This window comes from Protopterus annectens, chromosome 4.part1, assembly GCF_019279795.1.
Source record: "Protopterus annectens isolate FY-2018-M chromosome 4.part1, PAN1.0, whole genome shotgun sequence".
NCBI lineage: Eukaryota > Metazoa > Chordata > Ceratodontiformes > Protopteridae > Protopterus > Protopterus annectens.
In genome coordinates, this window is record NC_056734.1 from 526,844,528 (window position 1) to 526,872,478 (window position 27,951).

The 27,951-nt window shown below is 43.2% G+C and overlaps 1 protein-coding gene across 4 annotated transcripts in view; it reads left to right on the forward strand.

Moving 5' to 3' along the window:
* Nucleotides 1-27,951, forward strand: part of RNF168 (ring finger protein 168) — a 1,249,390-nt gene that overhangs the window by 548,944 nt on the left and 672,495 nt on the right. For all 4 annotated transcript variants that reach the window (XM_044070341.1, XM_044070340.1, XM_044070342.1 and 1 more), the window contains exon 4: nucleotides 9,005-9,184. In XM_044070341.1, the coding sequence (XP_043926276.1) occupies nucleotides 9,005-9,184 (180 nt within the window). The remainder of the gene's footprint in view (nucleotides 1-9,004; nucleotides 9,185-27,951) is intronic.

Sequence of the window (27,951 nt, forward strand, 5' to 3'; positions counted from 1 at the left end):
CATTATGGTAAGGACATAACTTCTAATTTGTCTTGTGGTAAACAAATACCTCATAAGGACTTCCATTCTTACTGTCTTCCTTGCCTGGGCCCAGACCACGACGTCTCGGCCTGTGCTGCCTGTGCTTGCTTTAATAAGCGCACTCTCAGGCACCGGGCAGAATTTGCTGAAGACTTTTTTGGCGAATCCTTCGCGTATATCATGCCGTCGGATCAACCGACAGCTCAATCTTCCAAAAAACGGAAGGACCGGGACCGGCATCCTCGGCCCACGTCCTCTACCGATACTACTCCTAGACCCTCCGCTAGTGCTTCGGTCCCTGCGGAAGCGATAATTCAGCCGCTCCAGGCCGACGACACAGCATTATCCAGTCCTTCGGTCCCAGAGACTTCTTTGGTGCCGGTTGTTGATTTTCCTCCGGATACCGAAGTTCATGATTTACCCAACACCATTCCGGTGGACAAGGTCACTCCTGCACGTGGGGCTGCTAGGCCTCCTGTATCTATGTCCATCAAGGCCTTTGCACGTGCTAAGGCCACCAGCCAGGCCAAGGCCCATCCTAAACCTGCTGTCCAGGCCCCCTCTTCTGATAAATAGATAATGTCTCTTGCTGCAGACCTTATTTCCCTTATCAGGGGGTCTCAGCCTCACCCAGACAGGGGTTCTCAGCCTCCTGCAGAGAAAAGGCCTAGAACTGAGCAGACTGAGAACCTCTCTTCAGATGAGGATTCTGAGCATTCAGATATTCAAGAAGAATCCTTCCAGGCCTATGAGGACTCTGATGCTGAGGAATCAATCCCCTCTGCCTCTCCTCCAGAGGATTTCTCTTTTGGTGAAGTCCTGCACTCTATAAGGGAACATTTCCAATGGCAGAGTCAGGAATTCTCTGATTCCAGGAAAAGGCTCCGTACCTTCCTAAAGCTTCCCCAGCACAGACCTTTAGCTATTCCTCCTGTGATGGATGTTTTGGATGATGTTTTCTCCGATTCCAGTGCTAACCCTGACTCTCTCCCCCCTGCTCCTGTCAAGCCAGACATTTATTACAGAGTCCCTGACACTCACAAACATCTCTTTAAGGCCCACACCGTGGATTTAGAAACTATTTCACAGGGTCCCAAGGGAGTGGCTACCTCCACTGCCAAAAATCCTTTGCCAGCGGATAGGAAGCCAGGTCTCTGGAGAGATGGGGTAAAAAAGTTTATACCTCTACCACCCTAGCAATGAGGTCTCTTAACTGCCTTTTTCATATGTTTCAGTACCAGGATTTTTTACTGGATGATTTACAGAAAAAGTTAGCCTCCCCTGAGCCTATTGACAGAAAGGCATTGCAGGATTACATACATAACACTCAGCAGGTTAACAATCATTTTCTTCAGTGTGGTTATGATGCATTGGAAGCTTCATGTAGGGCAGCTATGACTGGGGCTGTGATACGTAGACATGCTTGGTTAAAAGATCAGCCACTGCCAGACCATGTCAAAGTAAAGTTACTTGATGCACCTCTGGAAAAACAGAAGCTTTTTGGCGCTAATGCACAAGATGTGTTGAAGTCCATTGAGGAAAAAGCAAAGTCAGTACAGACAGTCAAGGATTTCCTCCAGATTCAGCCACCCAGGTTCAGTAGAAACTGGCCTTCAAAAAATTGGTCCTTCCCAGACTCGGACAGGTTTCAAAGGGGAAAGAACAGGCGTGGCCGAGGCCAATACCGAGGCTCCTACAGGGGTCGCCAATGGCAACATACAAATCAAAGAAGTGCTGCAGCCAGTCCAGCTGCACCACAAGGACAATCACAATGACTTCACTTTCATACCGCCTACAAGGGCTCAGACAGAAGCACCCTTGGGCGGAAAATTATCCTTATTCTCAAAAAACTGGCATATCTTAACCAAGGACAGTTGGATTCTGGATTTAATAGACAAGGGTTACAGATTCCACTTCCATACTTTACCTACAAGAGAAGGCATGCCAAACCTGCCACACCATCAAAGGACAGAGGCACTCATTCAAGTTTCAAAGCTGTTAGGTATAAAAGCAATAGAAAAGGTACCTCCCCAGGAACAAGGCCAGGGATTCTATTCAAGACTGTTCCTTGTTCCAAGAAAGGAAAACAAATGGAGGCCTATACTGGACTTGTCTACTCTAAATACCTTTCTCATTGTGCCAAAGTTCAAAATGCTAACGTTACAGCAACTCCTTCCCATGCTGGGCAAGGGGTCTTGGCTGGTCACTCTGGACCTCAAGGAGGCATACCTGCATGTCCCAATCAGACAAAGATGCAGAAGATACCTCAGATTTCTTGCAGGGACAGAGCACTATCAATTCTCAGCATTGCCGTTTGACTTATCTACTGCACCCAGAGTGTTCACGAAATGCCTGGCATCAGTAGTGGCACACTGCAGACTCCAGGGAATTCAAGTATACCCCTACCTGGACGACTGCCTCATACAAGCAGACAACAGACAAACCTTAATAAAAAACTTGGACTATGTCATGCAATTACTACAGGCCTTGGGATACACAGTCAACATTCAAAAGTCAAGGCTACTGCCATCCCAACAGATTATTTTTCTAGGAGCCAAACTGGACACACAAACACAAATGGCCTACCTCACAGAGGAAAAACAACAGCAGTTACCAGAGTACTTCAAAGGCCTAGCACAGCTCCCCCAGCTGACTGCAAGGAAACTCCTGCAGGCCCTGGGGTTCATGGCATCATGCATTCTCCTGATACCTTTGGCAAGACTTCATATGAGAAAGCTGCAGTGGTATTTGAAAAGCTTATGGTCACAACACAGCCAAAGCCTAGAGGACGTAATCCCACTTATTCCATGTCTGCAAAAGGAATTCTTGTGGTGGGCTCAAGCAAGTCAATTAAACAAAGGCATGTCTTTCAACAGACCTCAAGCAGGTCAAATAATTACAACAGACGCCTCTGATCATGGATGGGGGGCGCACATGGAGGGCAGATGCGTTCAAGGTCAATGGACACCAAAGGAAAGACATCTGCACATAAACCAAAAAGAGATGCTGGCAGTGATACATGCAATCGAGAGTTTCGAAAAATCACTGCAGCAAGGACATTTACTAAGGGAGACAACACCACTGTCATGTGGTATATAAACAAGCAGGGAGGGACTCATTCATACCCCCTCTGCAGACTAACAATGATTCTCTGGGACAAAGCACTGAGTCGGTAGATACACCTGCAATCCCAGTTTGTGCCAGGCAAGGACAATGTGCTGGCGGACAAGTTGAGCAGAAATTTCTTGGATCCACACGAATGGATACTGCATCCACACATGTTCTCACAAATAACAAAGACATGGGGAAGACCGGACATAGATCTATTTGCGTCCCACACGAACCATCACCTAGAGAAGTTCTGTATCAGGACCCACCATGCACTAGCCTGGGCAATGGATGCTCTCTCCTTCAGCTGGAATTCCCTAAAAATGTATGCATTTCCCCCTCTGCCACTGTTGACCAAGGTGATCCTGAAGATCAAAGCAGAACAACCAACGGGCATTTTGATAGCTCCAGACTGGCCAAAGCAACACTGGTACCCATTGCTATTGAGCATAACTCGGACCAAACCGTGGCCTCTCCCCCTATGGCCCCTGCTCCTAACACAACACAACTACAGGACTGTTCACCAGAACCTGAAAACATTACATCTGACAGCCTGGAGGTTACTTTAACTCCTTCCGCTTCCAATCTTTCCAAGGCAGTTCAGGACATCCTATTGGAAGCACGCAGACCATCCACCAGAAAAGCCTATTCAGCCAAGTGGAAGAGATTCAGTATCTGGGCTGCCAACAGGGGTCAGGATACAACAGTACTGAGTATACCTCAGATATTGGAATACTTGGCAGAAATGTTTCATTCTGGACTCTCCTATTCTTCCATAAAGATTCATGCCTCAGCAATCTCAGCAAGATACAATTGTGATCCACCAGTGTTCTCACATCCTTTGCTAAGACAGTTCCTGAGAGGAATAAAGAATATCAAGCATCCCAGAAAACAACCTGTACCTGCGTGGGACCTCAGTTTTGTACTGGAAAAATTATCTCTGCCTCCCTTTGAGCCAGCAGCAACCTCGGAGATGAAATTTTTATCATGGAAAATGTTTTTTCTATTGGCAGTCACATCAGCAAGAAGTGTCTCGGAGATACAGGCACTCATGGCAGTACCTCCTTTCCTCATTTTCCATCAGGACAGAGTATCTCTAAGAACAAATCCGTCTTTCATACCAAAGGTGATTTCCAGGGTGTCTCTAAATCAAGCTATTCACCTTCCTACCTTCTTCCCCAATCTTCAAAATAGAGGGGGAAGACTGTTGCATACCTTGGACATACACAGGCAACTACGCTACTACTTGGACAGAACTAAGGCCACCAGAAAGTCTGACCAGCTGTTTGTAGCCTATGCTGCTGGAATACAAGGAAAAGCAATCTCCAAGCAAACAATTTCAAAATGGATTGGACACTGCATCAGATTCTGCTATTCTCACCATGGAAAAAGTGTGCCAGCCAATATTAGGCCACATTCCACCAGAGCTATAGCCACATCCACAGCTTTCCTAAGAGGAGTGGCTACAAAGGACATTCTAGAGGCTGCTACATGGAGCTCCGTGCATACATTTACCAAACACTACAACCTGCCTTTATACTCCAGATCCCGAGCAGGCTTTGCTTCGGCAGTCCTGCAGGGCATTTTAGCTACACCATCTTTTTCTTAGCTCCATCCACCCCCAGCTTGGCTATGGTATTCAACCCATATGTTATGACTGCAGTTGCATTCTTGAAGGACATAGTACAGTTTTGTACCTACCATAAATGTAGATGTCCGATAGATATGCAACTGCAGTCGGATTTTCCCTCCCTCCTTCCCCTCTCTTCCTTCATTTGGGTCCATTCCCCCTGTTCCCTTTAGCTGGGGGTATCTCCTATGGTGTGTCTGTTTATTACTGTTGTGCATGTTTGGAATTGTTTATCCATTCACCAAATTTAGCCTTCCTAGGAGGGCACCTGGCATCTGGGGCAAGAAACACTGAAGAAGATGGCGTCGGCCGATGCCTTTATACTCCAGCCGTTGTGACGTCGGAGAGGAGGCGACATCAGCCGACGCCGGACCCAGACTTTGGAATTTGGCCGACCGAGGGCTGCCTGAGGCAGGACAACCCATATGTTATGACTGCAGTTGCATATCTATCGGACATCTACATTTATGGTAGGTACAAAACTGTACTTTCTCCATTCGCGAGGCTTAAAGCTTGCTTGGAGATTACAGTTAAATATCAATCCCAGAGGCCCTGATAGGTCATGTTTCATGCTGTTTAAAATACATCCTGGGATATTGTCTGGGCCCCTTGATGCAGTGTTCTTGGCCTTGGAGAAAGCATTAAGGACCTGTTCCCTTGTGATAGAAGGGGAGTTGTATTTGATGGTATCTCCTGAGGGAAGGTTGAGGGGGGAGAGGAAGGTAACGTTGGAGCTGTATTTATCAGCCAATCTGTTTCCTGTATCTTTTGGCTCAGTATTGGTGGTTCCATTAACAGTGAGCTCTACAGACTATTGTGTATTGCCTTTGAGGTTGCAGACATAGTGGCCTTGGAGGCTAATTTTACCTCAAAGTTGGCTTTGGTAGATTTTATTTGTTCTCTGAGTTGTTTGTTTAGTTTGAGAGTGCTTTTATCCTGCTGGGTACTCTACCTTCTAATTTTTTGAAACAAGTTTATTCCTTCCGTTATACAGCCTGTTGACATTATGATTCTACCAGAGTAGCTTGTTTATTGAGTTAGTTCTGTACTTTTTCCTGTTGGGTACAGCTGCCTCTCTGCAGTTGTTAATGTGTTTGTATAGGGTTTTTGTGAACATTTTCAGGTAGGCAGCAGTGTTCTCAGTGTTTTATGGGAGCTTGAAATTTTGCCAGGTTATCACTTAATAGTAACATGTTAGCCGTAGAATAGTTCCTGAATATTTCAAGGTCAGCTGGAGCTCCAGGTTTTATTTTTACTTCAAAGACCATTTTTTGGTCTGACCTTACCAGAGAAGACATTACACTAGGGGGTCTGCAGCACTGTCCCTTATTAATGAGGACCAGATCTAGTATGTTTGCACCCCTGGTTGGTGTATTGACAGTCTGGTCCACGGAGTTTCTGTTTACAAAATCTGTGAATCTGTATTCCTGTACATTTGATGTCATACATGAGTATGGTATTGGGTTGGATGGCGAGTGTTTCCAGTAAATTTAAATACATGTTATGGGTTTCCTGAGTCATAGAAGGAGACCTATAGCTTACAAGGAAGTGATATGAGATTTTGCCTGTGGTGATTTTAATGTAGAGAAACTCAAGTGCATTGTCCTTTTGAGCAACCTTGATGTATATTTGTTTATGTAAATCGAGAGACTTCCACCTTTAGTCCTTGTTTTTGTAGTAACTGGTCTAAATGTGTGGAAGGCATTATAGCCTTCACTGCCAGTGTGCTGTCTGTGGCTTTTGCGATAAAGATTGGCTGTACTTGGCTCTCTGTGCAATAAACTACCAAAAGCACAAGGGCAAATACTGAAGTCCTAGTTGGTGAAGGTGAGGAAGTGCATAATAGTGTTAATGTGACATAGTGGATTCAGCTTGTAGGACACCAGCTGTTTGCTTGGTTTTAAAGAAGCATGCTTGGCTAAACTACATATGATACCAGACAATATAAAAGATGAATTGGTACACACTTACTGTGGATAAAAAATTTCGTATTTGGGAATGCAGGCAAGAAATTTTCAATAAAGAAGGGGGGGGGGAGCTGTGGAAACTGCTTAACCGCTTTTTCATCCCCTCATCCCCTAGGTATAATTGGAACTTTATGTCAAAGCCTGGGTCATTCTACAGATGTCAGATCAAAAACAAGCAAGCCATGAACAAAAACACATTTGAAAAGTAAAAAAAAAATGCTTTTGAAATTAAAAAAGATAATTCAGATTGGTCTGTAGGAAACAAGTCGTGAATCAGATGGAACTCCCTCTTTCCATGGATGAACCCCTCTCTCTGTCTCACTGGATGACCGACTAAGCTTGTTCAGAGACAACTACCCGAGTATAACATGGGATACAAACATCAGTTCTGAAGGGTACAGGATGCAGCTGACATCTATCTTGCCATTTATGGGGATGCCTTCCATCCAACAGTACAAAACAGAACTGTTTTTCCCTCTTCTCAAGCAGTTTTTGCTGCAAGAAACCATATGGGTGGTTGCAAAAGAAGGGTCTAATTTTACTTCCTGGCTATTTCTGATCTCTGAAAAAACACAGACATGCTTCGGAGGTTGATCTTAGATTTCTCAAGACCCATTCTATTTTTGTAAATACTTGTTCTTCTTGCGGCTTTTCCCAGTTAGGGGTTCGCCACAGCAGAACTCAGGTCCGCTAATGATTGACAATAGATTTTTTATGGGTGCCGAGGTGCCAGCTCGACATCCAACCTTCAACGAAGGTACGCCCATTCTACGCATGTCTTTTGAACGCTATTCAACCGCGGGGAGGACATGCAAACTCCACACAGAAGGCGCTTCAGCCGAGAATCGAACGGGAGAACCTCTTGCTGTGAGGTAACAATGCTACCGCTGCACCACCGCAGCTTCAGAATTGTGAGGCAACAACGCTACCGCTGCACCACCGCGCATTCAGAATTTTTACTTTGCCATCCCTTTTCTCCCTTCTCATACCTAGGACCCTGACAGTGATGCTGAACAGGAAGGATAAATGTCACTACATTCCAGTTTGCAAATATCACCAAAAATCTTAAGATTCATGGTTGGGTGAGCCACTATTTTTAGTTTACGTCTTTGCCCTTTGGGGTCTGTACTGCAACTGGTGCTCCAGCCGAGAATCGAACGGGAGAATCTCTTGATGTGAGGTGACATCACTGCGGCTTTGATCTCAGAAAACCGTACTTTTCTAGCCATTCTTTGGTGATGGAATCTGTAATTTCCACTGCTGTGTAATATGTATGTCTATGTGTTACTGATCTTGCCTAAAGAAGCCCGTGGTGGGATGAGGGATCCCTTTGGGAATAAGTATATTAAAATAAGTTGAGCAGATTCAAAGACTGGAAGTCATATGACCAAATTATTTTGAGTTACTCTACAGTATAGCAGCAGTGTTTTATTTCTTGACAGTTATAGAATTCAGGCAACCATATGTTTAACTGCTGAGTTTCCCCAACATTTGTTTGGAGTTATAAACTTTTAAGTTAAAAAAAAAAATATATATATAGATATATATATATATATATATATATATATATATATATATATATATATATATATATATCAACATTCTCCAAGTTGGAGAAGTTGTAGTAGTATGACTATCAGACATATGTGACTAAGGATGTAAATATTTAAATAAAGTATTGGTAGATTGACTTCCACTGCTATAGTATGTGTTAACACCAGCAGCTGCTTAGTATCGCAGTCTGGCACTAGGCAGTAGTTGAAAACCTTGATACTAAGGTGTCACACTGGAGTCCTTTAATGTGAATCCCTATCTATGTCTTGCTCACGTAAGCACTACCTGATACTTTTAAAAGCAACTGCAGAAAGAGCAGTCATAAAGTCTGAAATAACAAAATGGAGGAGAGTTAGTATTGGCTTCAAAGTATAATTGAGATAGCTACCTCCAATGTAATAAGCCCAAAGTCTTTGCTTTCAGTTTTTGTTCTGTAAATTCATAGCCGAGTGTCTGAGGAATATTGTACAAGGAATGCTGCGGTTACCAAAATTCAGTGTATTAAGTTAATTGCAGTTATTTTCGTGGGCTATTTCATCATCATTTAAAATTTTGTTGAAGCTGTGTTAGCTACTGCTAGAGTTGGCCACACGTTATGTGAAACTATCTTTTCTTGTGGTACATTTCCTGGTTTGTGAAATTTTCCTGATTAGAAGTGCAGTTTTTTTTGCATTCTCATTGGTGGTCATTGTGTAAATAAATGTTATTTCTGTGTTATGACTAGTGTGAGGCTGAGAGGCGAGCACTTGAAGAAGAAGAGAGGAAGGCAAGTGAGGAGTACATTCAAAAGCTTTTGGAAGAAGAAGAAGAAGAAAGCAGGAAAAGAGAGGGAGAGAGAAAAGAGGAAGAGGCAAGGCAACTTAGGAAGGATGAAGAACTGGCACGTGTTATCTACAGTGAATTGGTAAGAGTAGTGCAGCTGTTCCAGGAGACTGCAGTAGATAAAACACTATGTTGATTTTTTATCCATCTGTTCAACTCAAAGCAGTTTGTGTGAGAGTTTTGCTAGTGATGATACCTCCCCCAATGTCCCATCCATGCTATGCTTTGCTATTGGACATGCAGCTGTATACCATTCACCATTTCTCATTTTATAATGCTTACTGCAAAAGCGCATTGTTTTTAATTTATATATTTTTCTATGTTGTGTCTAATTTATATATGCTTTGTCAGATAAAAATGGCATAATGCACTTCTAGTTAACCAGATTACCAAAATCATCTTGGTCTTTTCTGTTTTCGCTTTCTGGGCTTTTCTCATGACATTGGTTTGATTCATCTTTCAGAAGTTCAGTAGGCACATATCTCCACAGGGGAGAAATATTCTCGAGTCCAGGGATACTGTATAATGCCCAGCTAAGAAGGAGTGCAGGATCACTTATTTTGCTTAGGAATTGAGTGAGGAAGAGAGTAGTTAAACTTTCTCTTAGGATAGGCATGAAGATAAGAATCCTGCTGTAAAAAATAAACCCCAAAAAGGACTTGTAGACAGGGAAAGTGAGAAAAGGGAGTGTCATAAATAACGTCTTGAGTCAGTAGAGAGAGCTTTTGGACTCACCGTCCTCTGTCTTTCCCACTGGTGGGAAAACATTGGTAGACTATTTTCATTCTTTACTGAAAGTACAGATGAGCTTTGCCCTTTAAGGTCAGTTATTGGAACTTCAGCACACATCATCTTCCTTTTATAGCCTACCACCTGGCATTCATTTTAGGAATATTTTTCCTGGTATCTGAACAGACAGGGAGGAACCCAATCATACCCTCTTTGTCAGGAGGCTGTGAGGGTCTGATAATGGGTGATTTCATCTCAACGGTTTTTGGTAACAACACATCCCAGGAAATCCAACATTTTAGTGGACATTCTGAGCAGAGACTATTCCTCTTTCTCATTAGTGGTCCAGAAATCTGAGGGTTGCTGCTGACATTTTTTGGCACTGGGGCACTCTGTGTTGTGATCTGATGTTCATCGTGTTTCACTGTTGCAGTCATTACAGTTGAGTTATTCTGCTGGCAGGCGACCCGCAGTCGGCCCGAGTTCCAAAGTCTTGGTCCGGCGTCGGTTGCTGTCGCCTCTTCCCTGACGTCAGTGCGCCAGGGGTATAAAAGTTGCAACCAACACAATTTTCTTCAGTCTTTCTTGCCGCACGGTGCCCGAAGCAAAAGCAGTTCACAAGTGCCGGTCGGCCGACTCCTGAGATTTTCAAAATTGAATTTCAGAACCAAAGTCTTCAGTAAAGCTAAGTACCCCATTGGGGAAACTTTTTCTTGCTCCAAACCGATGTCAGTAAAAGTTAATAATTCTATTTCTTGTAGGAAGCAAATACCTCATAAAGACTTTTACTGTTACTGCATTCCTTGCCTAGGCTTTGACCACGACGTTACTAGTTGTTGGTTTTGTGCTAGATTCAATAAATGCACTATCAAACGTCTGTTTGATTTTGCTTTACATTATTTTGGACGAAGATTTAATTACATAATGCCGTCGGAACAACCAACGACCGGAATGTATAAAAAACACAAAGACAAAGAAAAAGACAGCCATCCGAGGTCCAAAACCGACGACGAAGCCTCTTCTTGGCCAGTCACCGGTTCTCAGTGAGGCGCTTTCGCAGCCCCTGACACCCGGTACCTCAGAGCTACAGGCCGTAACCGACAGCCACGTGGAGACACCGAGGCCTGTGGAAACTCAAGGTATTGGGCCTACGGAAACTATACCCTGAGATGGGTCCAGAGCCGCTGAGCAGGCACCGGCTTCTGAGGGTGTTTTCAGACCTTCACAGCTTACAATTAAAGCTACTACAGCAGCAAAGGCAAAGTCAAAAACACCATTAAAGACAAAGAAACAAGTACACCATTCTCCAGAACGGTCATCCATGCCTAAGAAACAGATGCTTAAAATGGCCGAAGACCTTATTACTTTTAATCAGGGGCTCCAATCCCCCTCCTGACAAAAAGCCTAGGCAAGACACTGATTATTCCACCAAAAATATCAGACCAACTAGATAATCAATACAATGAGACAATATGCAGTCTCAAGCTATTTTTAACAGTACAAGTGAAACTGGACCTGGGCACGGAAAACTAATTTATTGCACAAACATAGAATTAAAACAACGGTTAAGCGCTTTCATCTGTGAATACAGACTTCATCAGAACAACAACTCAAACATTTTCCTGCAGATTTAAAAACTTTTTGGCACCAAAAACATTTCAATCGGCAGCCGAGCAGCTTCTTCAAGTGCTAGTACATATAAAAGCATAAACATAGCTATGAAATAGCTATACTATAAAAAATATATATATATTAGCAAAGTCATACCTATCTAATTAATGATGAATATAAATATAAATATTAACAATGTTAAGTTGTCAATCTCGCCTTCATTCTTGCTTGATGGGTACGGAGCCGATCCTCGGCTCCGACTCGGCACTTGCTAAGCTCGAGAGTCACTTTTACCAGCTCGAGGCAGCCCCATATCCCATGATGCAAGGCGGTAAGTACCCAGATCTCGTTTGCCGCTTCGCTGATGAGGTCCTCCTTTTACCAGCTCCTGGTAAGTGAATTATTACTTTACTATTTTAGCCCCTTTGTTCAAAAAAACCTTAAATTATTAGTTTTAACTTAATTTTAATACCTTTCTGACAGAAATTTTCCCTGTCTTTTCTAATCTTTTAGTCAGACTAAAACCCATCCCTTCCCCCCCCCCCTGTTAGGGTGTGTGTGTGTGTCTGTTAGTAATACCTTTTGGTATGTTTAATTTTATTCTTGGACTGGTGTGTGTGTGTTTGTTTGCACCATGTCTAAGGAAAGGGTCTCAGGCTTTAAGAAGTGTGACTCGTGCTGTCAGAAGATGTCTCTGACAGACGGTCACACTTCTTGCCTGTACTGTCTGGGGCCTCTTCACCTGCAGGACTCCTGTGCTATATGTCATTCTTTTAGCCAGAGAGTCCTGCAGGAAAGAAGAAATAAATTGATTTTGAGGGGCCTTCTTAAGCCGGAGGGCTCTCCGGCTAAGTCGGCCCCATCTAAGACTTCTAAGTCTTCCAAGGCCCAGGCTTCTGTGTCCAAGCCTGTGGCCTCGGCTCCGACTCATTCAGAGCCGAGATCGGCTCGGCTGGAGCCGATTCTGGAATTTAAACCTTCGGCACCGATGGCTATCAGTGCCGACTCTGGTTCGACCACTTCGTGTCGGCTCCGATCGGTTCCGACCACCATGTGGCTCAGGCATCGGTGTCGGCCCGATCGGCTCCGACACCCTTACAGTTATGGCTGTATCGGCTCGCCTGGAGCCGATACATCGAAGCTACCTGTCGGTGCCGATAAGTTGTCGGCTCCGACAGTTTCAGTAGTTTCATCGGCTCCGATGGTTCCTTCGAAGAAGAGGTCTAGGTCCCCTTCCTTGGAGCCGATACTTTCGGCTCCGGCTTCGCCTCCTCTCGGAGCGGAGCCATCGGAGCCGATCTTCAAGGTCATCCAGGCTTTCTGACCATGATTTGGAGAGAGTGGTCAGTAGACTACTAAAGTCACAGGTACTGGCCCAAATGCTACATAGTCCGTCTCAGCAGACGACTATTAGTCCACACCCCATTGCAGTTCCTCCTTCGACTCTACCCCAGAGTTTGGAGTTGGAGTCTTTGGGAATAGTTTCTGCTACGGCTGAGGGACAGATACCCCCTTCTGCTCCTTCAGCCTCTACTCTTATCTCCTCTTCGAGACCTTCCTTAGAGGGATTCGGTGGCCGGGCTTCCCTGGTCTCCTCCGAGGGGGTGAGTGGCATCGGACCCTTGTCCGACCCCGCTCTTCCCCTTGGAGCCTCGGCCTTGGTGAGCTCGGCTCCGACATCTGCCTCGGAGCCTTCCTTTCGGTGGGTCCTGGAGTTCCTAGCTCTTCGGAGCGGGTTCTCTCGGACCTCCCTGGGAGGGGAGCCTTCGAGGTGATGAAGAGTGTGCTGGCCTCTGGACTCAGCCAGCAGTCTGTTCCCTTAGCTCCTCCCTCTATAGTGCCTGTTGACACCTCTGCCACTTCTCTTGCTCCCAGACCCAGAGATCCTCCGCCTCAGGTTTCCCCACTGGGAATATCCCCTCTTCTGAGGATTCTCCTGATTTGTCGGGTGATCCTCCGCGGAAGAGGACTTGTAAGAGGAAACACGAGACTCCCGAGTCTATCACTTTGGATACTGACTTTGATGAGTCAGAGGGATCCCCAAGATCCCCCTCTGAGGATGTCTCCTTCTCAGACATCCTAGAACTCCTTAGACAGAGGGGAAACTGGCCCACCAACAATCCCTCTGAGGATGAGTCAGTATACCTGGAGGCGTTTGGATCTCGGCCCTCCACCTCCTGGGTGTCTCCACCTTCGACCCCTTATGCAGGTTATTGCTCGAAAGGCGTGGACTGCTCCTGACTCTGTAGAGCCTGTCCCTAGGAGGCCTTCTAAATTTATTACTGCCCGTCGCACAAGCAATTCCTTACCAAAGGTGTCCCCGCTGATGCCATGGTGGTGGCGGCTGCCACCAAGAAGGAACTTGCAGATCCTTCCGTACCTGTCCATCCTCCTAATAAGGACTCTAGGACCATGGATAGATATGGTAAGCGGATGTTTTCTTCAGCGACCTTTGCTATGCTCGCTGAACTATCTTTGTCACTTCACCAGACTCCAAAAGGATATCCTTAAGGAGCTAGGTGAAGTTGTGCAGGATCCTACAGCTGCGGGGGCTCAGGAAAAAATTGCTTCGCAGCTAGGAACCCTTAACTCCATTGCAAACTCCTCCATGCGGCTTTTATCATATGCTGCTGATGGAGCGAGTAGGGCCGCAGGTACAGGTGTGGCTCTTAGACGCCAAGCCTGGATGCGACTATGTAATTTTGCAGATCCCTTTAAGGCGTCCTTCACAAACTCTCCCTTTGATGGGTCAGCTCTGTTTGGCCCTCAAGTGAAGGAAACGTTGACCAGGTGTGAGCAGGACGGCAAAACTCTTTCTGCCGTAGGGGTCCGTTTTTCCACCCCTTCTAGACCTTATCCCAAAGGACAGAAGGGTGGCAAAATGTGGTTCCGCAAATCCCAAGGAGTCACGCCGGATTCACGTGGTCAGTTTAACCCTAGAGGCAGAGGGGGTAACAACAACAGACGCCGCTCTAGAGGCAGAGGGGGTCCACAAAACCAGGGAAACAGAGAGTCTCTCTCTGACAAGCCCTTTCAGCATCCCTGAGATGTTGCCCGGCTGTCCCTCCTTGGAGGCAGTCAGGGGAAGACTATCACTGTACCCAGAAGCCTGGCGTTCTCTCACTCAAGACAGATGGGTACAGTCGATCATATCCGAGGGTTACAAAATTCCTTTCGAGGAAAGTCCTTTCTATCCCTCAAATTCCCTTCCAGACGTACCACCGGTCTAAGGCAAATTGCAGAGTTGGAAGTCTCAAAACTACTGCAAAAAAGAGCCATTCAGCCAGTTACAACAGACCATTCAGAACCCGGAATCTACTCAAGGTTCTTTTTGGTCCCCAAAAAGACGGGAGACTGGAGACCAATATTGGATCTCAGCAGACTCAACAAGTCTGTGAGGAAGACAAGATTCCGAATGGTCACTCTTCAATCAATTCTGCCCTTCTTACAGAAGGACAACTGGATGTGCTCAATAGATCTTCAGGATGCGTACTATCACATAAAAATTCACAGACGCTCCAGGAGATTTCTCCGCTCTCGGCTGGGGTCCAGTCATTTCCAGTTCAGAGCCCTGCCCTTTGGTCTCACCACAGCCCCCAGAGTGTTCACCAAATGTATGGCAGTGGTCACGGCTCACCTGAGACGACAAGGATTCCAGGTGTTTCCATATCTCGACGACTGGCTCCTGTCAGCCACCACCAGGCATCAGCTTGTTCAAGCCAGGGATTACACAATAAATCTTTGTTCTCATTTGGGCATCTCGATCAACTTCGAAAGTCATCCTTATTGCCCTGCCAGTCTATTACTTTCATAGGCGCAAACTTAAACACTGTTCGGATGTCAGCTACCCTTACAGACCAAAGAGTTTCAGACATTCAAAGTCATGTCAGGATCATTCTAGCCAACAAGAAGGTACAGGCCAGAATGGTTCTAAAAGTATTAGGTCTCATGGCTGCGGCCATTACTCTTCTTCCCTGGCTCGCTTCTACATGCGCCTTCTTCAGTGGATGTTGTTCACTCAGTGGTCTTACCAACAACTTCCAATGCGCCACCAAATTCTGGTGACACAGATTTGCAAAATCATCTTGCTTGGTGGATCACATCTCCCCAGATTCACCAAGGCAGACACTTTGTACCCCCATCCCCGGTAGCCACTGTCACCACGGATGCCTCCCTGATCGGGTGGGGGGGGGCATTATCAGGGCAGGATGGTTCATGGGACGTGGCAACCGTTCGAGTACCACCTGCACATAAATGTCCTAGAGATGAGAGCAGTGCTTTTAACGTTGCAAGCCCTCAACGACTCTCTTCCTGTAGGGACGATTGCAGTCCACACAGACAACATGTCTGTAGCCTGGTATATCAACAAACAGGGCGGAACCAAGTCCTACCCCTTGTGTCGAGAAGCGCCAGACTGTGGCAATGGGTGATCTCATCTCATCGGTTTCTGGTAGCAACGCACATCCCTGGGAAAACCAACATTTTAGCGGACAGATTGAGCAGAGCTATTCTCATGCCTCACGAGTGGTCTCTCAAGCAGTCTATAGTGGAGGAGATTTTTCTGGAATGGGGTCGCCCATGTTGCGATCTTTTTGCTACTCCCCAAAACAGCAAATGCCCAGACTTCTTCTCTCTCTTCCCTCTGTCAGGCCATCCCCCCAGAGACGCTCTGACCCAGGATTGGCCCCAGGGACTTCTTTATGCCTTTCCTCCCTTTCCTCTAATCCCTCAGGTTATCCAGAAAGCTACCGTTTTGAGAGCCAAAATGATTCTCATTGCTCCTTATTGGCCTCGACAAATTTGGTTTCCATTCCTCCATCGTTACCTTTTGGTGCAGCCATGGCATCTGGACCCAGTTCCAGATCTTCTGGTTCACCAATCCGGTCAGCTGCACCGGTCTATCCCTTCTCTCAACCTCTCAGCATGGTTGCTCCACTTCCTTCCTTAGCCAGGCTTCCTTTGATCTCTAACCCTGTTAGAGACATCATAGTAGCTTCTTTAAAATCCTCTACCAGGAGGATTTATACAAGCAAATGGAAACGTTTTTCTTATTGGGCTAAAGCCAAGAATATCGATCCCTTCACTGCCCCAGTTCAGGCAGTTTTGGACTTCTTAGCGGAGATTTTTCATGCAGGCTCCTCTTCTTCCACAGTTAGAGTTCAACTGGCTGCTATCTCGAACTTTCATGTCGGGATCGCAGATCACAATATCATGTCCCATAGGCTTTGTAAAGCCTTCTTGAAAGGAATTTTCCTGCTAAAGCCTCCAATCAGGAATCCTCCTCCTCAATGGGATCTAAATTTAGTGCTGACATCCTTGATTCTTCCCCTTCGAGCCAGCTGTTTCTTGCTCCCTAAAATTTCTTTCTTGGAAAACATTATTCCTAGTAGCTATTACATCGGCCAGGAGGGTGTCTGAACTTCAAGCTCTTTCGGTTCGACCCCCCTATTTGGTCTTTCACAAGGACAGAGTATCATTGAGAACTAATCCAACCTTTTTGCCTAAGGTCGCCTCAAAGGCTAATTTGAATCAATCCATTGAACTCCCTGTATTTTTTCCAAACTATTCTAACAGATCGGAACAAAAATTACATTATCTTGATGTCCACCGCCAACTCAGATATTATTTGGACAGAACTAAACAATTTAGGAAATCCGATCAACTCTTTGTTTCCTATGCGGACAACAGGAAAGGCCTTCCTGTCTCTAAAGTGACTTTATCTAGATGGCTTTTTTCTGTCATCTCTGAAATTTATCTGCTCAGGGGAAAACAGCTGTGCTCAAAACCTAAAGCACATTCAACTAGGAGCTTAGCTACGTCTACAGCCTTTCAAGCTAGACTTCCTTTAGACACTATTTGTGCAGCGGCCACTTGGGCCACTCCTCATACTTTTGTTTCTCATTACAAATTGGACTTGGCCTCCAGGGACAGAGCCAGTTTTGGCTCTACAGTCCTCAAGAGTCTGTTCCGTTGAGCCACCCAGGATAGAGGTGCTAGGGACGCGGTCCCATCAAGCAAGAATGAAGGTGAGATTGACAACTTAACATTAAGAAGTTATGTACCTACCATAACGTTCCATGTTAGTTGTCTTCTCTCGCCTTCTTTCTTGCGACCCTCCCTCCTTCCCCCAGGCCTGGACAGACCTTTCTACAAGAGATAGTTATGCTGAAGACCATTCAGAACTGGTCCTTCTTTCATCCTGTAGGCTTTCTTTCTTTCTTCCTTTGGGAAGTATTTATGCTTGGTGCTATTGCCCTTTGTCATCAAACGAGATCTGGGTACTTACCGCCTTCCATCATGGGATATGGGGCTGCCTCGAGCTGGTAAAAGTGACTCTCGAGCTTAGCAAGTGCCGAGTCGGAGCCGAGGATCAGCTCCGAACCCATCAAGCAAGAAAGAAGGCGAGAGAAGACAACTAACATGGAACGTTATGGTAGGTACATAACTTCTTATTTCATAATCACAATAATAACCAATAAGATTGCATATCAATTAATAATCAATACGTAAACTATTAAAAACATTACTTAAAATAATGTATATAATAACAATTATATCTTAAAAATCACTTAAAATTATTCAACTCAGTTTATATAAGTTGCAATATTGATCTAATTGAAATATATTCATTTATACCAGGAAACCTAGTTGCATTCGTTTTTATTTGCCACACACATTCCTTTTGGCTCAACTGAGCTTTGTAGTTACCACCCCTAGGTGAGATGTATATTTGATCAATTATAGCAAATTTAAACTTATGTGTCTCACCATACTTATTGATATGTCTAGATAAAGCATTATTCATATCCTTCACTTTGATTTTATATAAGTGTTCATAGATACGCTTTCTAAACTGTCTCTCAGTTTTTCCAAAAACACATTTATTCCTCCAGCACACAAACATGTACAAAATTTTGAGGAGTGTGTATGCTCAGGAGTTTATGAATATAATAGGGCGATAAAAAGTAGTTGTTATAAGGACAATTTGAATGTCAAAGAAAATGTTTGGAAGAACTTATTAGGAACAAAGAAATCAGAGTTATGAAGCCTGATAAAGGTGCAGGGATTGTTTTATATAACACCTTTTATTATATTAATAAAGTACAAAGTTTTCTGATAGACTCTGGTAATTATGAAGTAGTTTCTAGTAATGAAATTCACATAGGCTATAAAAAAATAGATTTAGCATTAGATGAGTATTTAGTTGACAATGTTAGTTGTCTTCTCTCGCCTTCTTTCTTGCGACCCTCCCTCCTTCCCCCAGGCCTGGACAGACCTTTCTACAAGAGATAGTTATGCTGAAGACCATTCAGAACTGGTCCTTCTTTCATCCTGTAGGCTTTCTTTCTTTCTTCCTTTGGGAAGTATTTATGCTTGGTGCTATTGCCCTTTGTCATCAAACGAGATCTGGGTACTTACCGCCTTCCATCATGGGATATGGGGCTGCCTCGAGCTGGTAAAAGTGACTCTCGAGCTTAGCAAGTGCCGAGTCGGAGCCGAGGATCAGCTCCGAACCCATCAAGCAAGAAAGAAGGCGAGAGAAGACAACTAACATGGAACGTTATGGTAGGTACATAACTTCTTATTTCATAATCACAATAATAACCAATAAGATTGCATATCAATTAATAATCAATACGTAAACTATTAAAAACATTACTTAAAATAATGTATATAATAACAATTATATCTTAAAAATCACTTAAAATTATTCAACTCAGTTTATATAAGTTGCAATATTGATCTAATTGAAATATATTCATTTATACCAGGAAACCTAGTTGCATTCGTTTTTATTTGCCACACACATTCCTTTTGGCTCAACTGAGCTTTGTAGTTACCACCCCTAGGTGAGATGTATATTTGATCAATTATAGCAAATTTAAACTTATGTGTCTCACCATACTTATTGATATGTCTAGATAAAGCATTATTCATATCCTTCACTTTGATTTTATATAAGTGTTCATAGATACGCTTTCTAAACTGTCTCTCAGTTTTTCCAAAAACACATTTATTCCTCCAGCACACAAACATGTACAAAATTTTGAGGAGTGTGTATGCTCAGGAGTTTATGAATATAATAGGGCGATAAAAAGTAGTTGTTATAAGGACAATTTGAATGTCAAAGAAAATGTTTGGAAGAACTTATTAGGAACAAAGAAATCAGAGTTATGAAGCCTGATAAAGGTGCAGGGATTGTTTTATATAACACCTTTTATTATATTAATAAAGTACAAAGTTTTCTGATAGACTCTGGTAATTATGAAGTAGTTTCTAGTAATGAAATTCACATAGGCTATAAAAAAATAGATTTAGCATTAGATGAGGATTTAGTTGACAATAGAATAAATGTAGATGTGCACAATTTCTCAAAAAATGATTTTCCTACGTTAGCTACTATTGTAGGTATCCCTAAGGTGCATTAAGATATTATAGACCCTCCATTTAGACCGATTATTTCAGGAAGTAGATCAAAGACATTTAATATAGGAGTTGCAATAGATAGAGGGGTGAAACATATATATGAATATACACCACATATACTCAAGGACTCTTGGATGTTTTTATCCCATCTTACTATTGAAAAATGGAAAAGTAGTTTGATTTTTGTTACCATTGATGTCATTGACTTATTTTCCTGTATCCCTAAAGAACAGGGATTGGAATTTTTTTGTGATATTTTAAGAAATTATTCACTTATAAGTTGCGATCGGATTAATTTAATCACCGATATGATGGGTCTGGTTTTAGACCATAATTATATATATATATTATGAAGGTGAGTTTTATAGACAGGAGGTGTGGCTATGGGGGCAGCGTGTGCCCCCATTTTTGCCAATTTAGTTATGCTTGAATGGGAACATCAATATAATGGTGCTTATTCCAAACATATCACATATTATACAAGGTTTTTGGATGATGTGTTCCTATTATGGGATGGCCCTATTGTTAAGCTTAATGAGTTCCTAAAGTATTTAAACACCACGAGTAATTTTTTAAGATTTACACATAATATTAGCGTAGAAGGGATAGCTTATTTAGACACTTATGTTAGACATAATGACACAGGATTCCAGTCTGAAATATACAGAAAATAAACTTTTTCCAATGGGTATCTTGATTATTCCAGCAGCCATCCTAGACATATTTTAAAAAATATCTTTAAAGGACAATGTATACGGGTGGCAAGAATGACATCTGATTATAACATCATGGTTAGGGAAATCAATAATATAAAAACCATGTTCATTAACAGAGGCTATCCATTGCCCTTATTAAATGATATTTCGGCATATGTTATTAAGGAATGGGGTAATAGATATATACCTGTTTTAGGTAAAAAGATGTGTAATATTATTGATAAGAATGATAATAAAGATGGAGATTTTAATAGGGTATGTGTTTTAACATAGGTTCATAGGTTCATACTAGGCTATCTGCCCTGGGGCAATTATAAGCCTAGCCCGATTCTGTATGGCTTACGCCACCCCTTGATTTGAGTATACTGTGCCCTTTTTAAGATTTCGTTTACTGTGCCTCTGTCTAATAGTGACACGGGAGTAATCCCTGGGACAAACCTACGATCCTCCATCCACTTATCGAGATTCTTCTTGAAGAGATTCAGTGAGGTGCTGTGCCTCACATGAACTGGAATTCTATTCCAGAGCGAAGGGAGCCTCTGGGTTATGAACCTGTCCCTCCAGCAAGTTCTGTTTATTTCTGTGCTGAGGTTCAAGTCCCTCGAGCGTGTGGCTCTAAGGGATTTAGATTTACTGAGGTGGAGCATGTCCATTAATTCTGGATTTGACATAGCTTTGTATGTCAGGCATAGATCGCCTCAAGTAGGCGGTATGCAACTGAGTAGAGCTGGAGATTTTTAACCGAGCAGCATATGGCATCTGTTTGAGACCCTTGATCCTCTTGGTGAGATACTTTTGGGGTCTTTCTAATTGCTGCAGGTGTCGGGTAAGGTACATCCCAAAAGGGGCATTGTATTCTATGATGAGCCTGATGAGGGATGAATAAAGGGGCATGATTACCTCTCTTGATCTAGATGTGAAACCCTTCGTGATGAGGTGGGCTATGTAGAAGGTCTTTCTAACCACTTTGGCAATGTGGTTTTCAAAGGAGAGATTGCTATCAACTTGGGTCCCCAGGTCCCTAATAACTTTCTCTGTACTTGATGGGTTTCTGCCTATGTGGTAATTTGTGGGCACATTGTTTTTGCCAAAGGGTATGACTATACATTTTTTGGCATTTAGCTTTAAACCATGGCGCTGGCACCAGTTATCTGTCTCTGTGAGACCTTTTTGAAGGATGTTTGTGTCAGCTGGAGAGTTGATTATGGCGCCCAGTTTGCAGTCGTCTGCGAACTTGGTGAGCCATAGCCCTCCCACGTTTGCCTGTACCTCGGAAAAGTATATACCGAACAAGAGTGGTCCCAGGACAGAACCCTGTGGGACGCCACTTGTGACCGGTTTCGAGTCTGACATGGCTCCAGCAACTCTCACTCTGTGGGTTCTGTCTTTGAGCCAGTTTGTGACCCATCTTGTGACATAGGGGTTTATATTTAAGCTGGATAGCTTATCTATGATGCCCAAGTGGGGTATTGTGTCAAATGCCTTTGCAAGGTCCAGATAGGCTGTGTGGACTACCTTCCCTTCATCTATGGCTTTGGTGACTGTTTCAAAGAAGTCAGCCAGGTTCAAAAGGCAGGATCTGCCTTTGACAAAGCCGAACTGGGTTGGATCTAGTGCCTGTAGGTCCCCAATGTCTTTGTTTATGAGCTCCATGATGATCCTCTCCATAGCCTTGCAGACTAAGCTAGTCAGGCTTATGGGGCGATAGTTTCCAGGGTCCGTAGAGGCTCCACCTTTGTGGAGTGGGACCACTGTTGCTGTACACCATTCTGTGGGCACATATCCTGTAGTGAGACTGAGATTGTATAGCTGTTTTATTTGAGGGATTAGTTCCTCTTGTAGTTCATGTAGGACGCAACCTGGGACGCCATCTGGTCCCATGGAAGCAGTGTTTTTTGCTTTGGAGAGGGCAGCCTTCACCTGAGCATCTGAGATGTTTGGGAGGCAGCCCTCTGCCGGGATAGATACTTGCTCTTTTTGGGGGGAGGGGATGGAGAAGTTTGCACTGAACCTGTCTGCCAGGATATTGGCGATGTCTGTGGGTTCAGTGTATTTTTTGTCGTTTAGAATCAACTCAGAACAAGTCTGGGAGTTGCATCCCAGGTTTCTAACATAACTGAAAAAAGCCTTATGATTGTCTTTGGTGTCCTGTGCAATTTTTCTCTCGAAGCTGGCTTTGGAGGATTTTATGAGGGATCGTAATTTTTTGCTAGTACTGATCATAGATGCCTTCCCTATTAGGGATTTTGCTCTATCATGTAGTAGCTTCCTCCTTCTGTTGTACAGTTTATTTATGGCAGGGGTCCACCAGACTGGACGCCTGCCTTTGGATGACTGGGTCTTGGTTTTGTTTGGGATGGCATGATCCATGCATTCCTGGAGATGTCCGTAGAATGCATTTATATAGGATTATGCAGTTTGGGCTGTAGTTTCCACTGGCCCTGGGGCCTTGAAGGATCCCACTTCCGTTTTGAGAAGTGAGAAGTTCGCTTTTGAGAAGTTTTTCACTGTGGTTTTCTGGGCTGGGGGTGGGGTCGGGATGTGGACATCCAGTGAAATTAATTTATGGACTCATCTTACCAGTGAGGGATATACTTCTGGTGTGGAGCATAGAGTCCCCATGTTGGTAATGATCAGGTCTAGTATGTTGTCCCCTCTTGTGGGAGTGGTGACTCGTTGTTCCATAGCATTTCAGTTTATAATTTCCAGGAATCTTTGGGCTAAGGTGCTGGGGCTTGAGTAGTGCTTCCAGGCAATGTTTGGGTAGTTGAAGTCGCCCAATATAATGGTGTTCGGAGAGATCTTCATGTTCTCCAATGTTTTCAGGAAAGCCGAATGGGATTCCTGACTTTGAGAGGGTGGTCTGTAGGATGCTATAAACTGAAAAGCAGTCTTGCCCCACTGTTAGTTGCACATGGATGGTCTCCGATACTTCGTGCAATGCCACTAACCTGGAGGTGTGGATATCCTTGATAAATATGGAAACTCCCCCTCCTTTTGTGGTTCGGTCCGGGTTTTGGGGCCGAAAAGCATGATATGAGGTATAGCCTGGTAGTGCTGGGGTGCTCTCTGGAGCCTTGAACCAGATTTCTGTCACTGCACAGATATCGATGTTCTCCATACTGAGGAGAGCTTGAGCGTGCATCTTGAGGTTAAGACTTCTGGCGTTTAGCAGCATTACCCTTAGTTTCTTGTTCCTTGTGCTGTCTATGGGGTGGGTTTGACTTTTGAGCCTTGCCTAAAAAGGCACTATGGGGGTGGCAAGAGCCTTTACCAATATCCGAAAGCCCAGTGGTGACAGGTGCAAGCCGTCCCTAGCGAAGCAACGTGGCTTGTCGAGCATGTCATCCCAGGCTGACAGACACTGGATCCCCTTTGAATGACACCAAAATTTTATCCAATTGTTAAAATCGATCATTTTGTCTTTGTACTGTGGCATCATTCTAGGTGAGGGTAAGATGCTGCTCAAGCTCAGGGTCATACCAGCCTGGGCTACATGATCAGAGAGCTCCTCTATGTCTCTTTTCATGTAGTCCAGGGAGGTACGTCTCAGGTCATTCACACCAGCATGTACAATGACTGAGTCATATTTGTATTTGCTTTGGAGTGACCTGAGTGCTTACGTTATGTGTCAGATCCTAGCACCCGACAGACAGCTCACTGTGACCTTCTCTATATTCAGCCTGGTGAGCGGGTTGTCAGTGTGTCTGACAATAGAGTCACCTATAACAAGAGTATCAGGTGTGTTATTCAGCCTTAAGGGCTGTGGCTGCTTGGCACACTGACTTTGTGGGTTATGTGTTGTGTGTGTTTTGTTTTGAGGTAGTGTTTGCTTGGATGTCTGCTTTGGAGGTCTCTGTTGCTTAGGTAGATTTTTATTTAGAGCCTCTGAGTATGTTTTTGTGTATTTACGTGTTTGGTTCGCTGATGTGGTGGGACTATGTGATACTGGAATTGTGTTGTGTGCGGTTACCTTCTCCTCCTGACTGGTTACACCAGTTTTGAGATGAGAGAGCTCAGCCTCCAGTTTGGCTAAATAGTTGCATCTCTCACATATATTTGAACCTGTTTGGAGGAGGAGAGGGTTGTCCGTGTACATGAGACAGTTGTAACATTGCCTCAAAATTCCCAGATTCACCAGCTGGACTGGAGAGGAAACCATTGACTGACCTTTGGACATGCTAGAGTAATAGGGAAACTGAATTTAAGACGGACCAATAGAGGACAGGGTAATCGTAGAGAGTATAAGAGTAAATAGTGCTTATGGTTTAATAGTGCTAACTTGTAGGATTACTTAATTGGACCAGTGAAGGGCCTTATAATGAGAATATGGTGTTTAAATTGAGAGATAGAGCAGTTCTAAGGGAAAAAGTGAAGAGCAGATTTTGTGGAGCCAGGAATAGTTTAAACCCAATTAGGTGGCGCTGCCCGATGTTGCACTATGCGCAAAAGAGGGTTTTAAGAGAGGAAGATGAAAGAGTTTTGGAATTGACCGAGAATGGCCAATAAAACTACAGTTTCAAGTCAGTAACTCTAAATACAGTTACTAATGCAGAAATCAAATTTAACAAGCCAGAAAATGCTCAAAATAGGCGGCTATGCAGAAAAACTTAGCAAATAAACAGAGGAAAAATACTTAGTCTCAAAAGTGGCTCCTTTCTTCTCTCATCGTTTTCTCCTCTTGGTGGTTGCTTCACCAACAGCCAACAAGCCTGAAAAGACGCCAAAACCACGAGGCAACCAGGTGTTAAGAGAGGAAGATGAAGGAGTTTTGGAATTGACCCAGAATGGCCAATAAAACTACAGTTTCAAGTCAGTAACCACTCCCACAGGGGCAGGCAGGCTGCTCAATGTTTTTCACTGCCACTGATCAACAGAGAGACTTTCCTTTAGCCCAAACAAAAAATGGCCTCACAGAATCTTACAAAGAGTTCAAGAACAGCAAGCCTGTAACTGAACTTTTTTAAATCTCAGAAAATTGGGAAAAAAGCAAGATTTTTTTTTTTTTTTTTTTTTTGTTTTTTCAGAGATAGCAGAGGTTAACAAGTATCGGCAAGTTATAACAGTGCAGTAAATGACCCCACACAAGAGTGCTAGGCCAAAGACAGATAAAATGCAAGTTTTGAGAAAAAAACGATTTTAAAAATAAGTGCAAACAGGAAATTCAGTAAACAGCTGTAGGTTGTGCTCTAAATACAGTTACATTCATGACAGGTGTAAGAAATATTATAGAAAAGAGCTGGAATAATCTTACAATGGATGAGGAAGTTATGGAAATTTTAGGAAATAAACCGAGGTTTGTGTTTAAAATGGGCTCGAATATCAAGAAATTATTAAATTTGCAACCCCATTGTACTACGGATGGTGATTTTTATACTAAAAAATGTGGGGCTTGTAAACAGTTTCACAATTAATGAAGTGGCTGGAATAAGGTTGGATGATATTAACAAGACCTATGTGACTTTTAAAAAAGGGTATGTGCAATAGTAAGAACATAATTTATTTAGCAAAGTGTGAATTATGTACAGTTTTTTATATTGGAAAAACTGAGAGACAGTTTAGAAAGCGTATGTATGAACACTTATATAAAATCAAAGTGAAGGATATGAATAATGCTTTATCTAGACATATCAATAAGTATGGTGAGACACATAAGTTTAAATTTTCTATAATTGATCAAATATATATCTCACCTAGGGGTGGTAACTACAAAGCTCAGTTGAGCAAAAAGGAATGTGTGTGGCAAATAAAAACGAATGCAACTAGGTTTCCTGGTATAAATGAATATATTTCAATTAGATCAATATTGCAACTTATATAAACTGAGTTGAATAATTTTAAGTGATTTTTAAGATATAATTGTTATTATATACATTATTTTAAGTAATGTTTTTAATAGTTTACGTATTGATTATTAATTGATATACAATTTTATTGGTTATTATGTTATGGTCCGGTTTTATACATTTGATTATGAAATGTTAATATTTATATTTATATTCATCATTAATTAGATAGGTATGACTTTGCTAATATATTTATATTTTTATAGTATAGCTGTTTCATAGCTATGTTTATGCTTTTATATGTACTAGCACTTTAAGAAGCTGCTCGGCTGCCGATTGAAATGTTTTTGGCACCAAAAAGTTTTTAAATCTGCAGGAAAATGTTTGAGTTGTTGTTCTGATTAAGTCTGTATTCACAGATGAAAGTGCTTAACCGTTGTTTTAATTCTATGTTTGTGCAATAAATTAGTTTAACGTGCCCGGGTCCAGTTTCACTTGTACTGTTAAAAATAGCTTGAGACTGCGTATTGTCTCATTGTATTGATTATCAAGACACTGATTATGATTCCTCTGATCAGGTTTCCATTTCCTCTGATTCTTCTTCTAACCAGGGCTATTCTCTCCCTCCCTATGAGGACTCTGATGCTGAAGAGTCCATTTTTTCAGCCTCACTGCCTGAGGGATTACTCTTTTGGGGAAACCCTGCACACCATGAGGGAGCATTTCCATTGGGAGAGCCAGGATTACTCAGAATCCAAGAAAAGGCTCAGAGATTTCCTTTTATTGCCTCAGCACAGGCCCCTGGCTATCCCCCCTGTGCTTGATATTGTAGATGATGTTTTTTCTGAATCCAGTCTGTCTCCAGATTCTTTACCCCCTGCACCAGTAAAGCCAGACAGGTACTACAGGGTCCCTGACTCTCATCAATTTCTTTACAAAACCCCCGCTGCGGACCCAGAAACAATTTCTCAGGGTCCTAAAGGGGTTAAAGCTTCCACTGCCAAAAATCCTGTCCCCTCAAGATAGGGATTCCAGAGCTCTGGACAGATGGGGGAAAAAGTTTACACCTCTGCTACTTTAGCTGTAAGAGCCTTAAACTTTCAGTTTCACAGGCTTAAATATCAACAGTATCTCATGTCATTGTTAAAGCAGAAAATGGTTACAAATATAGAAAGTCCTGACAGTAAAGAAATGCAGGATTTATTGCATGCAGTTGAACAAGTGGGAAAGCATACTCTGCAATGTGGTTTTGATTAATTAGAGGCTTCTTTTAGAGCCGCACTTACAGGCTCAGTTATTTGAAGACATGCTTGGTTGAAAGAACAAAGTTTACCTGACCATGTTAAAGTAAAATTATTGGATGCTCCACTACAGCATGATACTTTGTTTGGTGGTAAGGCAGAAGAGGTGTTAAAGGAAATGGAGGATAAAGCAAAGTCAATGCAAACTGTGAAAGATTTCTTACAGGTTCAACCACCTAGATTTAGCAGAAACTGGCCTTCAAAAAAATTGGCCCTTTCCAGTGTCAGACAGGCCACAAAGAGGCAGATACAGACGCCCAAGAGGCAGATCTCGGCCCC